Source organism: Ursus americanus, chromosome 8, assembly GCF_024610735.1.
Source record: "Ursus americanus isolate L20-20 chromosome 8, mUrsAme1.1.p, whole genome shotgun sequence".
Lineage (NCBI taxonomy): Eukaryota > Metazoa > Chordata > Mammalia > Carnivora > Ursidae > Ursus > Ursus americanus.
Window position 1 is genome coordinate 3,664,547 of NC_142134.1, and position 16,877 is coordinate 3,681,423.

Below are 16,877 nucleotides of genomic sequence, written 5' to 3' on the forward strand. Positions count from 1 at the left end.
TGAGGAGTATATGGTCAATTCACAATTACTCATTAATAAGAATAAATAGGCATGCCTTGTGAAACAGACCATTTCCAATTGTGTGATTCATAACCAAATTTTTGCCAATTTTTTGTCTCAACTCTTCGTCTTAGAGTAGCTACATGGGCTCTTTTGATCTCTCCTCTTGCTGTTTCTTGTCTACTCCTGGTAGAGTCACTAGAGAGTAACCAAATAGCTTGTTGCCATAAGCAGGGAGCCGTGAGAAAGATGGAAGGCAATATCATCCTTTCTTAAAGACACCCAGTCAAAGTCAATAATAGCTCCGCGTTGGCCAGCCAAATCCTGAAAAGTCAGGTGAGAGCTGAAAATAGAGCATCATTGCTCCTTACAGCCTAAGGAATGAGGCTGCCTGTGCTCTAATGCTTTATATTCCTGACTGAATTTTCAAGACTCACTCACTCATTCAGTAATGAATATAAACTTAAAGCATGGATTCTGTACCATGAAAAGAAAAAGCAATATGGGGGATAGCAAGTGGGAGATGAGGTACGTATTTCAGTGGGTGGCCAGCAAAGAACTTTCTGAATAATAGCATTTGAGTAATTAAGTGTGGGGGTGACCTTCATGAAGACACAGAGTTAAGAGTGTTTAAGGCAAAGGGAATAGCAGGTGCGAAGATTCTTAGATAGAAACCAGTTAAGCAGTTTGAGGGCCAGGAGGGGGGTTGTGTGGCTGGAAAAATGTCTTGTGAAAGCAAAAGACCACATGAAGATCAGAGGGCCACTGGTACCTCCACAGAATCGCTTGCTTCTTTATCACGCCTCACATTTACCAATAAACACTCTTGATTTTTTTTTGTATCTGAAGTCTCTGTGGGGAGAAGTAAAAACAGCTCCAAAATGTCCAAGTGAAAGTATATTTAAGGAAAAAGGGGAAGTCTTTCTTAATATAAAAATTTGTTTCCATCCACGTTAGTTTTCAAACCATATGAGGGTGGTAGGGGAATGCTATAGAATCATAGGTAGGTCTCAAAATTGGAAAGTCCCTCCAGTCCCCTGCCTATAATAAGATAGAATTATTCCCAGCTGCGAAATGGTCCATTTGCCCCCAGTGAGGATCAATGACTTGACGGAAATTGCATACGTTGATGGAAAATAAAAGCAAGGTCTTTTATACTGCTTTCCTATAATAAAAACAACTATACTAAATCTGCAGAATGCAGGGGGTAGCTGTCCAGCCTGAGAAAAGAAAGCGAAGCTTAGTAAGTAATGACTGTTAGACGTGTACAGTATACCGAGCGAGGCGCGATGAATACCAGATTGGAATGACAGACTTGTGGACACTAAACTGATATAAGACAATGAAGTGTGTGCTAAATACATGAAGAGATGCTCTGCTGTGCAAGAGGACAGGGTCCACGGAACTGTTCTATTTCCTGAAAACAAAACAAAAACAAAAAACAAACAAAAAAACTGTTCCTGAAGAGGCTGACATTGGAGGAGCGCTGTGAAGGATAGGCTGGATTCCATAGGCGGTGAATTGTGGGACAGGCATGTCTGGGAGCTGAGAAGCCATCAAGCACACAGTCACATGGACCTACGAGCAATGCTTTATGGGTTCTTGCTAAGTGCCAGGTGCCCTGCCTCCTGCTGTATGCATTTGACAGTAATCCATACGGCAAACTGGCAAGTGAAGCAACGTGTCCGAACTCAGTGTGCAGCACTAGTGAGTGTCTGGAACGGTGTAGTCGGTGAATTCTGAGTATTCAAAAGAGCTGGGTCTTAAGACATGAAGGTAAGTGAGGAATCTAGTGAAAAGTGAAGCTGAAAATGTATTTAAGTCCAGGTCCTTGACAGCCTTGAATAGCATGGTCATGGCAAAGCGTTTAATCTTTTGCGTGGAGGCAGTGAGAGTCACAGGACGGTTTTCATAGGATGAGAGGCATGCTCAAACCCATGTTTAGATATTAGATGCTAGTGGCAGCCTGAAGACTGGATAACTAGATGACTTGTTGATGGCACGCGGGACATTTTGGAAGCTTTTGAACTAATCCAAGCAGATTAGGCTATAGGAGACAAAGGAATTTGTGAAGCTGGAAATTTTAAAATGTAATGAATGGATGTGAACGGTGGTATAAATTTGTCAGGTATAGCTGTCCAGCATGTCCCTTACATTGTGGTAATTTGCCACAGTATAAGGGAATCAGAAAACTCTTTTTCAGCGGCCTTGGCCGGGAAGGTGCAGGCATGTTGCCCACGAACCTCCAATCAAATGAATGCCCAGAAAACTTCTGTTTCGAAATGAGCATCGTGAGAAGTCAGGAAGAGGGGAAGGTGATTCCTGTCTCCTCTCTCAGGTGTGAAACCTGAGGGTCCAGCAGAAGAACTCCTTTCTCAGCATTTTGGGGGCTCACTGTACAGCGTTAGCGTGAGCTTAGGGGTTGGCTCTGAACAGCGGTGGCAGCATTTCGCAGAGGAGATTCCACAGCATAGATCGGCACTGGTACTTTTCTGGGCTGCAAAGCATTCCAGTCTGGCTCTCTGGATCTGTGAGCTCTCTCATATCCTTTAGTACATCTCTCTGCTGTCAGAATTAGCCAGAGTAAGTTCTGTCATTTGCTCCAAGAATTCTGACTGATACAAGGGCTGATGAGGGCGAGGAAATGTTCTAAGAATATTCCATAGAGATTCTAGCCTCTGTGATGGATAGGATGATAGTGCTGTTATCTAAGGAAGAGGAAGTATTTCTCCATTTAAATATCTAACAGGTGTTTTGGGGGAGGACTACGATAAATTGAATTGGGCATGTTTTCCTCTGGGATGCGGGTGGCATAAGCATTCAGAGACAGGCAGGATTTCTGCCCCCGAGCTTCACAGAGAGACAAGCGTAGGAAATACTGTCATGAGAGGGGACACAAGACTAAAGCAGCATAAGTGGATGGTCTCGCTATGAAAGAGAGTGGACATAGGGGAAAAGGGTAAGAATCCTCTAGATCAGCGCTTTGTAGTAGAAATAGAATGTGAGCCACATCTGTAAGTTGACATTTTCTAGAAGCCACAGTGAAGAAGCAGAAAGAAATGGGTAAAATTTATTTGAAGAATATCTTCTATTTAACACATACATTGAGAATTTTATCCCTTCAATGTGTAGTCGGTATAAAACTCCTGAAGGAGATGTTGTACCTTCTTATTTTTGCATTAAGTTTATGAAACCCTGTGTGCATTTCATACGTACAGCACATCTCAAGTCAGGTTTCAAGTGGGTAAGAGCCACACGTGTCTGGAAGCTTCCATTTTAGAAAACACAGGTGTGGAGCCAGAGGAGAAAGATCATGCAAAAGGGACTGAGAAGGAGACGCCAGAGGAGGAGGAGAACCAGGAAAGAAAGTGTTCCAGATCTGGGCAGTCTTTCCAGAAGGGGGGCGTGGTCATCAAGGGGAGGAACAGCAGAGGTGTCTGTTTGAGTGAGAACTCAGTGGACGTGGTTGCAATTGAGGAATGGGGAAGCTGCCAGAAACTATGAGAGCTTGGGTTTTGTGTGGAGCGAGAGAAACAATCAGAATATAGGGAGATGAGGCATATCCTTGAGTGCCAAAGGAAAAAAGAAGCCAGGAAGCCTGATTTCGAATATGAATGCAAAGAAAAAGACATGTTCATTTCTTTAGAGGTACTCCCAATTTCCAAGTCCATATATTAGCATTTAAAATATTTCTTCCTTATGTTGACCTCTACTGGTTTCAGAAGCTTGAAAAGGTTGCAATACCTAGATGAGGACAAACAATGATTAATGACCACCTTAAACCTCACATTTTTAAGTCAACTGCAGTATAGGATATAGAAATCTCAAATGTGGATAACACTGCTATTCTATTCCCTTTGTTCTTTTCCTAATGTGTTTTGAATGTGGACTATATACCAGGTGCTGTTCTGGTTTAGATACTTAACAACAACAACAACAACAACAATGAAATAAATAATCTGTGTAGTTTTTCAGGGGTAATAAGTGCTTTAGGCAAAATAAAATCATCAAAGGGAGATAGGGAGTATATAAATAGCATTCTAGAGGAGGTCCTCACTTAGAGGGCTGTACTGGAGCAGAGATTCGAAGGCAGGGAGGTAGTGAGCCATGGAGACACTGGAGGGAGAGTGTGCCAGACAAAGGTAGAGCCCTGAGGCGAGGTGTGCCAGATGTGCTGGAGGGAAAATAAGGCAAGTGGACACTGGTAGGAAGCAGAGTCTGGCAAACAGGTGAGGTTAGGAGAGCTCGGGTTAGGAGTTAGTTTTCAAAGCCTGTGGTCAAACCTAAAGATTTTGCCTTTCACCCTTAATGAGAGGAGAAACCTTTGGAGAGCTTTGAATAGGAATTGCAGTATCTGCATCTGTATTAAAAGGCCCAGCCCATCTGCTACCCTGAGAATAGACCCGGATGGGGGCAGAGAGTGTGATGAGAATGGAGCAGGGAGACCAGTAAAGAAGCTGCTGAAACAAGCCAGGCAAGAAGTGCTGGTGGGAAGCAAAAGAAGTCAGCTGCGAAAGGCTACATGTTGTAAGACTCCGTCTATATGAAGCATCCGGAAGAAGCAAATGTACAGAAAGTAGATTAGTGGTTACATAAGGGTGAAAGAAATGCAGAACCACTCTAATGGACATGGGATTTCTTTTGGGGGCGATGAAAATATTTTAAAATTGATTAAGATGATCATTTCACAACTAGGTGAACACACTAAGAAAACATTGATTAAATCACATACTTTAAATGGATGAATTATATGGGATGTTAATCCTACTCCATAAAGCTGTTTTAAAAAGAGAAGTGGTAGTATTGGGAGAAGTGGCAAGGTGCTGGAAATATTTTGAGGGTAGAGCCCTCAAGGTTTGCCAATTGAATGGAGGTGCAAGGAGGCGGGCGGGGCAGGAGTGAAGCTTAACGATTAGCTTAACGATTAGCTTAACGATTCTTGAAGCTTAACGAAAAGATGAAGTTGAAGAAAGGTTGTGGAAGTAGCTGGTTTTGGGGGGTAGTTTAAGAATACTGTTTGGGTCATGTTAGGTAGTTTCATAAAACGGGACTTTGGTAGATCTACATATTGTAAACGTTAAATCTGTGTGTACAGCTATTTGTATTATAAACACTTTCTGATCACTAGGATTACAGTGTCTGCTATGTGGAAAGGGATGAGCATATGCCTATTTCATGGTTATTTAATCATGATGATTTATTAATAAAGCAAAGTGATTAATAGTGCTGTGACTAATAAATAACATTGAAATGACGATGTACAGAAGACTAAATCATCACAATGAGTAATACAGTAATGTTCTATTAGCAAATCAGTTGGGGAAAACACTGCTGAAAAGAAAAGGTGGGAAATGTTACCAGTTGCTTTCCTGGCTGGTTGTCATTATTTGTCTACTTACCATGTGATGGCAAAGTTACTTAATAGCCCCCTGAATGTAACTTCTAGTTCTCTAATCCATAAACTGCGAAGTTTGTTTGTTTGTTTGTTTGTTTTGTTTTGTTTTAATCTCTCATATATAATCTTTGGTTTTCTCTCCTGAGAAAAATAAGTTCCACTTATTTCTGCTGAGCCTTGGCTGGAAAACTTCCACGAGCACTCTCCGGGGCTCATTTTTAACATATTTACGGGTGTCACGGGGGCTGCGCAGCAAACACTCTGTGTGGTGATGCCTGCTTACAAAATGTGAATTGTTTTCAGTATCTTCAGGCCCCGGAAGAGGCGGAGCCCGTGCAGGTGTATAATTGTAAACCTGTCCGTTAACATGACATGACTTCTATAGGAATGCATACAAGCACAGTATGTTTGAACTAAAGTAAAATCCAGGGAGCCCAGATAGAGGCAAATGCGAGTTCTACTATTGCATGTTTCCCCTTTCTTTTGAAAGAATATCAAAGTTAATGCCCTCCCTCCCCTTGTGCCTTTCCAGAGAAGAGAGCGAGAGTGTGCTGACGCTGAAAGGCTTGACCCCCACGGGCATGCTCCCCAGCGGAGTGCTTTCTGGAGGGAAGCAGACACTGCAAAGCGGTAAGCAGGCCCAGTAGTACGAGTGTGGGGGGGCAGCTCAGGCCTCGGGGTCACTAGAGCCCTGATTTATTCACCCACATAAGCACGGCCTCGGTCTTCAGCTCTTCACAGTGGGAAGAAGGGTTGAAACCACACATCAGTTTAACCAGTCCTGTCCGACTGACAGAATAGCTCCCTCTTCCCTGAACTGCAGTCTTCGCCAACCCACTGGCCACCCTGCCATCCCCCCACGTACACAGTCACCGCACCTGCAGGCCGGGGACCACTCACTGAGGTTGGGCCCACGCAGGAGAGCTTTGACAGCTTTGAGCCATTCCCCCGCTAAAAGCGACTTTTTAAATTGCGTTTCTGCTGAATGTTCTGGCCATCTCTTTGATTGAAAAAATAAACACACGCGTAAATACACGTCCGTAGGTCCAGATGGAGTGGAGAACGGAAGGACATCACAAGGGTGACTTCATTACCTATTTGAACAGAAGTTGGGAGTCATATTTGTCTTTTCTCTGATTTCTCCATCCAAAACATAAGAGACTGAGTAGAACCATAGAACCACATTTTATTTTTGAAAAAGAATGAAAACATTTCTTTTAAGATAAAGATTTTTTTTTTTAATTAAAATGTGTAGCTTTCTGGACCAGTGCTGTCTAGTAGAACTTTTTGTGAGGATGGAAATTTTTGTATCTGTACAGAGGCCACTGGCAACATCTGGCTACAGAGCGCTTGAAATACAGCGAGTACAACTGAGAGACTGAAACGGGATTTTTTATTTTAGCTAAATTTGTATGTATTTGCTTTAAATAGCCACATGTGACTAATGGCCACCACATCGGACAGCACGACACATTCTTCTATGTTTGTGAATTTTACCTTGCTATCTATTTTAACTCATACTATTATTAGTCTAGTTTTAATAATCCATGATGAAAATTTGCTATTAGATTAGACTTTAATGAAATCAATGAGTAAAATCAACAAAACAAAAATCCACTATAACATTTTGAAAACTAATCTCAGCCTCTTGCTTATTTTCCCATATCTTTCCCTGAATCTTTTTTTGTGTTTTTTTTTTCTTTTTCCTATCTCTCTATCCCTCAATCTAGAAGATTTAAGTATTCTTAGGGTTACGTGGTTTAGACACACCTCTTCTACGTAAACAGTCATGCTCAGCATCACTATAATTTTCTGTATTTTCACATGAATTTATTCCAAAATCAGTGTTTCTGGTTTCCACAAAAAGACACAGATTTGTAAGTGAAGATAGGAAAATACATAGAAGTAAATTTCCCCTTGAATTTATAACTAAAAATTATTCCAATAACTTAAAAAGAAAAAAAAAAACAAAATTTCTCCCACCAAAATAAACATGCTCTCTAAAAAAAATTAAAGTAAATGGATCATTTGTATGCACAAAATGCACAACTACCTAAATGACTAAAATCTGCATAGTTTCTGATAAACAGATTTTAAAGTACAGCGAGTGTCTTATCAGAGACTATGGGCCACACTTGCTTTGGAAGGACACGTTTAATAATGGGCAGTGTGCATACTCCTGATACGTTGGTGCTGGTGTGGTTCCAGATTTTTGCTTTACTTTTGAACTTAAGTCATTTCAGTTCTTAAAATTCTTTGTGTCTAGATTTGCATCTGTATTTTAACTTAGGTTATTTGGTTTCCTTTTCTGTTACTTTATGTTAAATCCATTGGTTTGTGTTATCCTGTGTTGAACTCCTACATGCACAAACACATATACATATAACAGACATCAGGGCTGGGACCTCATTAGTCCTGAGAACTTGAAAACTCAGTATGTATTTTAAACCATATCCATTCTCCATTCAAACAATTTCAAAATCCACCATCTGGATTTCACATCGTCAAAAAGAAGAAACTGCTTAAAGTTTTACTGTTTAGCTTTTCTCCATGGTGGTAAACATTTTACATTTTTCTCAGAAGGAATTTAGAATGCACTGTAAGGAAATTATGGTGCACACTTGGCAGTTGCTCTCATTTTGAAACCTTAAATTATGAGAATATGCAAATTAAAGTCAGGGGGTAGAATTTGAATATTAAACATTTTGGAGTTACAGAGAAGTTTTGCATTTTAGCCCTTAATTAGGGAAATGTCAACTAGCCTTAATAACATGGAAAGACTCATACACCTGTATTAGTGAGAATATAAACCCTAACCTTATTATAAAAATTGCTGAGAAAGCAATGGGCTTTTAAAGTGTTGCCTCTGAAATATGCTGAGGTTTCAGTATTTGGACTGCCTCTTCTTTAAAATGTTGATAGAATTATTACTGTAACTGACATGTTACCACTTGATTATAACATTTCAAGAATTTCCTTTCTATAGATGGTATTCCAGTAAGGAAAACTGACTTTAAATTGGGTTGCCTGGCAAAGGAAGTCCAGACTATCTATCTATCTATCTATCTATCTATCTATTATCTATCTATCTATCTATCTATCTATCTATCTATCTATCTATCTATCTATCTATGGCATTGCCCACCTTTTCCCCTTCTCCCTCACCACTCCAGACAAGCTCTGTGTTTGTCTTTAAAGGAGTTACATGAACTGTCAACTCAGACACATTGATTTTATTCTTCCTCTAGATTCGCACACACACACACTCCACTTTTCCACTGCACTAGGAATCACGCTATTTAATATTAAGTAGTGTGAATTATCCCACTGATACTATGACACTGCTTTGAGTTCTGCCATTTTGTCTGTCATTTTCAAATCATTAATCGCCAAACACAGTAGTGGTTTGTTTATTATACCTTCTGTGTCAGACTAGATTGACCTAGTCTCTTACCGATTCAGTCTAAATAAAAGAAAACTGTCCTGTTTTTCAAAAGGGTTGACTGTTTTGTCATTTATTTCATTAACAAAAACCAGTTCACTCAGATGGATGTAGCCAGCTCATAAAATAAACTTCTCATTTTTGTCGTGTTTTTTTTCCTTTCTTTTTACCATTTTGGTTTTGTTGTCTGTGCCAGAATCCAGCACTTACAGGAACATTAATTCTCTGAGCTCCCTTGATGGTCACTGATTTGTTCTTAGAGTTAAAAATCCTCTGCTCATTTTTCTCATTCATTTTGCACCCCCTTTCTTCTCTTCAGCTACTGTTGAGGCTATTGAGGCTGATGAAGGTAAATTGGCCAGTCCCCTTTCTGTTGTACCTGCAACAGATAAGGGCTCTGCTGGGTGTATTCATTTTTTTTTTCTTTTTCTTTCTTTCTTTCTTTCTTTTTTTTTTTTTTTTTTTTTTGCTGTAGCTTGTACAGAGTGTGTGGGTGTTGGGCTAACAGTTGTGGCTCAGTATTAACCAAAATGTTCTTGCTTTAAAGGGGAAAATGTCCTTTTATGGTTTGTTTGTTTGTTGTTTTTTTTCTTTCCCTTGAAGCTATGTTTGACTTTGTACACGACGAACCTAGTATAGTCACAGAAAACCAAAGGATTATATATCTTGAACGATGTGGGGTGGGGGTTATGGCAGCTGTTTTTGACAAATATCGCATAAAATAATATTCTTTGAGCTGAACCATGTCCCTCCCTCAAATCATTTTCAGTCAGCACTGAAGAGAAGAGAAGAAAAATAGCTTTATTAAATCTAGTCGTTAGAAGTTTCTAGCCAAAAGAAAAAAAAAAGCATTCATTGGAATAGTGCTTTGTTGTAGTTCAACATTAATTTATGTCTCTAAGAAATATTCCAACGTGAGACAGCTGTGTATGAGATAAACAGTTCTGCTAGTCTTACAAATTTTAACCTATTGGTATTTGTAGGACGGTTGGCACCATTAAGATACTATCAAGAGTTCAAAAATACCCAGTGGCTGTGGCAGTGGCCACGACAAGAACAGTGAATATCCAGTCCTCACTCGATTGATGGTTCACTGAGTGTCTGCTCTGTGCCAGGCACTGTGCTAGGCGCCGTGGGGGGAATCAAGAGGTGTACCCCACCCACTGTGCCCCAGCACTGCTCGAGGAAAACAGCGTTGGCCTTCTAGAAATTACTTTTGAATCAAATGCTCAAACGATGCATAGTTATGAGAGGACTGCCTATCAAAATCGTTTTTAACATTATTCATACCATACCCTCTGGAAATTTTAAAAAGAATAATTTGAAGTTCCCCTTTAAAACAAAATTCTTCAGTTGTATTTTGTTCTTGCAAGATCACTTTTCTTTAATTTTTTCCCAAAATTGTGTGCGTATGGTCCTTCGCTACGATGTAAAAAGTGCCACTTTAGACTGTCGAATTTGCATCTGATTTGGTTACGGTAGGGGACATGATAGCACTGTAAGAGAAAATACAACTGCTTCCTAAATAGCAGTGAGTAAACTGCTATTTATGTGGGAATTCTCTATTCCTCTTGGCAAATTCTACTCTGCAGTGTGCATTCTTGTTGATAGTTTGGCTGTTTTCTGTGGTTTCTGTGACTCTGTGTTGTGTTGCGATACTACCAATGTAAATTGCTAATACCCATTGTCTGACCAGCAACTACAGCAGAGCACATTCTTCCAGACCAGGGTTTGAGATTTGATTAGAGACGGAGCCCCATTCGGGACATACCCATTGTTCCAGCTCGAGTTTGAATTTTTACGCGCTCACCCTATTGGCTTTTAAAACCCTGAGATACCTCTTTTACCATTTAAATTAATAAAATCGCTTCATAAATTATCATGTTGACAAACTTCTGTACTTACTCATTACGATGAAATGATATTCACAGTGGTTTAGAAAAAGAATAAAATACCACTTTGTGCCATTATTTTGTCCCTCAAAATAATTGAGTGTTCAGGGTGGGTGCTCATTAGACAGCTCTATTATTTTGCAATTTATTACCAAATTAGAGAAGAATTAAGAAGCTTTGCTTTGGGCCTTGGTCTTTCCTCGTTTCCCCATCTTCTTCCTCTCACAGTTGACTAATCACCATTTTGCTAACCTTTAAAATGCAGAGAGGTAACAAACTATTTCTCATCCTTTAATGAGTTTGGAGGCAACGGTGTAGATCTTCTAAGAATCTCATCCATACTAGTGAAAGGCACTGCACATTTGTGCAGGACTGGCTGGCAAAGTTTCAGCTTGAAACTGCTTTCCTTTCCCCCCACCCCCCGCCCCGAATAAGGTGGGGAGGATGAAGGTACCGTGAAATTGTCCCCGATCAGCCATGGAGATGTAACCCAATTCAGCACTGGTGATTGGCCCTTCAGTGCCTGGCTTGCACATCGCAGGAAGTAAAGCAAACTAATGTCATTGGTTCCCCATATGGACTTTATTTTCAGCTCACTGGTCAGTGCACTGAAGAAGCCACTAAGTTTCTTGAACAAATGCCTGATCTATCTCTGCGGCACACTAAGAGTTAATGGAAAAATTAAATTAAATATCTATACGCCCCCTCGAGAATGCCGTGTTTTCCCTGAATGGGTCCCAAAACAATCCTGTCATTTTTGCTGAAAGTTGTGAAAGGCATTTCCCCGTTATCCTTTTTTTTTTTTTTTAAAGATTTTATTTATTTATTTGACAGAGATAGAGACAGCCAGCGAGAGAGGGAACACAAGCAGGGGGAGTGGGAGAGGAAGAAGCAGGCTCATAGCGGAGGAGCCCGACGTGGGGCCGTTATTCTTGAAGCATCGCTTACCTCTGCATTGACCTCCTAAGAAAGAGTTTTGCTTTGATTTAGGCAGTAACGGATACCAGAGGAACAGCAGTTTGACCTGTTTTGCCGCTGAAGGGCAGACAACGTTTTTTTACTTAGTGATCCGATCTTGATTTTTCTGTGTTTCTCTTACCTTGTCACCCACTCCACATGTTTCCAAAGTTGAGTTAGAGAAGCAGGAGTTTATAATTTCTTTTTTTTTTCCTTCATGCAACCATTGAGTTGTTTGCCAAGAAAGTCTTTCTGGGATTCTGAGATGACATGGAAATGCCCTTAAAGTTAATTCCTTTTATGCTCCTTTTAGCTTCTCCTCTAACGCTCTCTACTAGACTTTTAGGCATAGCTCTCCTGTCTCTAGTAATTTGCCATTACTAGCACGGTGGGATAGCCAAAGAAGCCTATGTTACAGTCCGTCTAGGTTAGGGTGTCTGCTGCAGTAGATCAGGCTAGTGATGTGGCCAGCTGATGCTAAGTCTAGACACCTGTCCCTGGCAGCAACCTTCCTCTTGACCTATCCACTTCGGATTTCATTGATCTAAACTCTCATGAAGAACCAGAGAAATGTTTACATCTCACTAACTTGAAGAGGACATTTTGGTTGGCAAGAGACATTGGCTGTTTTCAAACCTTTTAGTTATCTTCGGGTATGGTAAGGAGTCTGTTGTGTTGTGTTCAGGTCCCGTCATTTTGTTCTCTACTAAAGGATTCCCTCACTCACTGCGAAATCTCTAACCTCACCTGATGCGACAGCTGTGCCCTTTGTTTTCCTCTGGCTAACCTAATTTTTCTTTCTTTTTTTTTTTTTAAATGATCTTCTGTTTAGCTATCAAAGGATTTTCACCACAACATAAGATCACTAGCTTCGAAGAGGCCAAGGGCTTAGACCGAATTAACGAGAGGATGCCACCTCGCAGAGATGCCATGCCCTCTGACGCCAACCTTAACTCCATCAACAAGGCTCTCGCCTCAGAGACTAACGGCACGGACAGCAATGGCAGTAATAGCAGCAATATCCAGTGACCACTTCCTGTTCACTTTATTATTTTTTTTTTTTTGAGCTGCAGGGCATGACGGGGATTGCTGCCTATCAGCAGTTGGGTGTTCTTGCCTCTGACGGTAGCTTATTTGCTCTGGGGGCCAGGAATTGGACTCCGTTTACACTATCGTTAAAAAAGAGGGAGAGAGATAATAAACTATATTTTGGTGAGGGTGGTGACGAAACACCTCTTTTGGGTATGCCTTTTAAAAATGCTTCTAGGAAAAAAAAATTTTAAAAAGAAAGCTAATGCTAGTATATACTGCAATGTTAGGGGAATGAACGTGTTTTCCTACTGCATTGGGGACTTCTAGATAGATTAATGAAAGGTCTTTTGTTATGTTACTGGACACGAAAACTTTGTCTAATTTCTTACTCTATTGTACGTTTACAGTCGCAGCACTAAAAATGGATGACATCACACATTTTTAACAAAATGATGTACAAACTAAATAAGGACTATTTATTGATAATGTTTTGCTACTCTTGTCAGACAATGGCTATAAAATGAATTAGGCAGTCTTAAAAAAAAAAAACCAGAAAAAGAAAAAAAAAAAGAATGTTGCAAATTTGTTAAAATGCCAAAAAGGACAGTTTAATTTTGTACAGATTATGCTTACCTCAGGTTCTTTAGTGTGCTTGAATGGCCTTCTTTCCGTATGACACTTATCTTATTAATTTAGCAATGACTATCTTTTCTTTCCTTTAAGTTTTAAAAAAACTGGAATAATTACATCTATCTTTTTTTGCTGTTTGTATTTAGGGGTTTTTTTGTTGATAAATCAAGTCTTGGTTGTGGCTTGCTGAATTAAATATTTATGAGTGGTGCATTTTTAAGTATAGTGAACAAGACACCATATTAAGTACAGTGATAAAGCAACTATATTCTGTAAAAAAAAAAAAATCTGCCTATGCATGTTTTTTAAGAAAAAAAAAAATGGCTGTATCGGCCTGTATGGGACTGTAATGCGCTTAGTGGTCTGACATATACTGGAAATGTATGTATACTGGCGTACTTTATATTCTCTAAAATGCTTAATGCCTTTGAAATTTTGTAATCAAAAAAGCTTTGAAAAAATCTAAAGGGGAGAGTATTCTTAAAAGTTTTTAACATAAGCTTGTCAGTGCACATATAGACGGTTAGCATGTTTAGCAAACCTTGTGAAATTTAAATAAGTTTGTAGTTACATGTGAAACTCTAAATGCATGGTAACTGTTAATGTCATAATGGTTTAGTTATTTTGTTCTGTTCTGTCATGTGCCACAAAATATGTACTTTTTTCACTTTTTTCCCTTTGTATATCAGTTACGGGTTACAACTGGTTCATTCTGAAAACAACAACAAAAGTCCATTCACATTTTTTAACAATTGTATAAGTGCCCAAGTAATTCACCACAGCCTAAAGCCTTGCCTTTGTAATTTGACTTCTGAAATGTTGGCAATCAAAGCATGCACTTGTAACAATGACAAAGAAAAAGCATTTTATATTACTACTCAATAAAATGTGCATGAACTTAAAGAACTCTCATCCTTTCACTGAGTCTGCTGAAGGGATTTCTGTGCACAACCACCATGCTGTCTTCGAGGTGCTGGGCCCACCACCGCATGTCACAAATTTACTTATGTAACAGGCTTCCTTCCCCGAGGGCCTGGTGATCTGAGGTGTGGCGCCTACTTCCGCTGGAAGAATCTTGGTGGATTTGTGTCTCAAATCAGACAAGAGAAATATATTTAAAGAGCAAATGCCATCTTCTGGCTCCCTCGAATGTGGGAGCCAGTTAAGAAACCAGAGCATTCCTTTTTATTGAAAAAAAAAACACATTTGTTATCAGGCTGTTTCAGTTGTATTGGGTGCCCTATCTGCTCAAACAAAAAGAACTAAGCTCCTAAGTGCATTTTCATCACGGAAGAGAGTTGCATTTGTATTGATACGAAATTTGTATACTGGCGCTTTGGCTCATATCTAATCACCCGAAGATTCAAGATACACCAAATTCCAGTTTGTTTCTAACATTGTTCATTTTCAGTGCACTTTGTTTTATGTAATAAAGTATGCCTGTTATATCAAATAATAAGAATACGGCAATTAGTGATATAGTGTACCAAAACAAAGATGTTCTAGATATATTCTCTGGCAAGACTGTCCCAAGTTTATTTTCGTGAATACAAACATTTTCCCCTGTGGATATTTTTCCACCCTTAAAAAATGACGCCCAAGGAAAATATTTAGATGCAACTTATTAGAATAATGTGGAAGAAATGGTAATTCTTGATACTGAGGTGTTTGTTTTCGTTCTTATAACTGCGGAGAAAATATCCTGACCAAAAAAAAAATTCATTTTTTGGGGATTCCTTTCTTTTACAAATTGTGCTGAGGCAACTATGGCATAGAAATAAACATTTGACATTAAAATAAGCAATTGATGTGAGTATGGCTTGGTCTTTCTGGTCAGTAGTTAGGAAAGTAATACTGTATATTTTTGCATCATTGTTCAGTCTACCAAAGAAATCAATGTAGAACTGAAGTTATTTCTCCAGATGGGATAATACCACAAAATTATCAGTTATTAGAGCTTTCTTCTTCACTTTTAAAGAACCTGTTGAATTCTTGAGTTATTCATGCCAGTGAATCTTTGGCTGTACTCACACACACACACACACACCCATCCTTAAGGTGACTTACCTCCTAAGAGATTCACGGTCCGTGCTGAGTGGTCAGCTAGCTTTTTAAGGAGTCAGAGCTAGATTTGACTGACCCTCAGCAATATTTCTTATCTAAAGTATTTCTACTTTTATTCTTTTAAAATATTTTTGAAGAAAAGAAAGAAAAATCTTCAGAGACTAAACTTGTATGATGAAGGGAACAAAGTGGAGTGGTGGGGGACATCTCTGTCCATCCACAGTGGCATGCCTTAGCCCGGAGTGTCAAGGTGGCGGCATCTTTCTGTGTCAGCCCAGAATGAGTCATGGCGATGCCAAAGCCCCCAGTGTGCTCTTGTCCCAAAACATTTCTTTTCCTCCCACCCCACCATGCTCATGGGAAGTAATAAACTTGAGTACACATCCATCTTTCTGTCTAGAAACCAGGGTCCTGACATGAAGTCAGCACCACAGGAGTGACAATGGGAATGGCCTTCCTAAAATGTCTAACGCTTTTCCTTGACTACTTCATGTCCCAATCACTGGATTCCTCTTGTCACACTCATTAAGAAGTCGGGCCTTTCAGTTTGCCCTGGCAGAGTGCCTATGTTTCTTCAAGACTGGGAACCCCTTGAGTTGGACAAATCTGAGATCCCCAAACTAAAGATATTTTCATTTCCCTTGGTATGTGGCTTTCCATTTAATTCATTCAACAAACACTAAGTCTCTGTTATGTTCTCTCACTGTTCTTCTAGGTTCTTATTTTTTACACATACACACATGCACGCACACACATACACAAAAGGTGGCAATCATGACAACATACCAGATTTCTCTCTCATGTTCAATGTTAACGTAATGAGTCAATGTCTGGCTTTACACTGCTTTTTAATGCCATTTTTACTCTGTTTCGTGGATATTCTTTTTTCATATATTTTATGGTAATGTTAACCAGAAAGCCCCTGGTGAAGCCCTTTCATGATAAAGTCACTTTTTTACAAATGCATATGTAGTAAAGGGAGGCAAGATGTTGGGGAAAAAATGTTGAACCTGTTTCTGGTTTTCACATTTTCAAGAGGCAACATTGGCTAATTGGAATGTATATGGGAGACTGGAAACCCAGCAGGGAAGGAGAGTTGTTTAAAACAAAGATTGAAGAAACCTAAAAAGTGACAGAAGTTGACATGATAGCTTTAATATTGAGTTGGTTATTCCAAATAAACCCTGCTTAAATCAGAAAGATGCCTACTTGTCATAAAGTAGAAGTGGTTAATGAATGAGCCTGTGTCACAGAGAGTAAACTACAGGAGAATGTGGGTGCCTCCCCTTCCCGGGAAGTGTTCAAACCTAGGCAGACTTGACTCAGTGCCCCAAGCATCTTCTGAAGGATGCTGCCTGGAAGGAGCTATACTAGACAAAACTGAAGGGGCTCTCCTCAAAGACAACATCAAAGTTTCCCTTCAACGGTAGGATCCTAAATAGCCATTCAATTATCCCTTCTCCTG

The 16,877-nt window shown here is 39.7% G+C and overlaps 1 protein-coding gene across 3 annotated transcripts in view; it reads left to right on the forward strand.

Moving 5' to 3' along the window:
• The window catches only part of PPP3CA (protein phosphatase 3 catalytic subunit alpha), a 304,076-nt gene extending 289,821 nt beyond the window's left edge, over positions 1 to 14,255 (forward strand). For 2 of the 3 annotated variants that reach the window (XM_045792535.2, XM_045792517.2), the window contains 3 exons: positions 5,928 to 6,025; positions 9,157 to 9,186; positions 12,519 to 14,255. In XM_045792535.2, the coding sequence (XP_045648491.1) occupies positions 5,928 to 6,025; positions 9,157 to 9,186; positions 12,519 to 12,715 (325 nt within the window). In that variant the 3' untranslated portion in view covers positions 12,716 to 14,255. The remainder of the gene's footprint in view (positions 1 to 5,927; positions 6,026 to 9,156; positions 9,187 to 12,518) is intronic. The other variant, XM_045792526.2, reaches the window with a different exon arrangement.
• Positions 14,256 to 16,877: the final 2,622 nt, after the last annotated feature.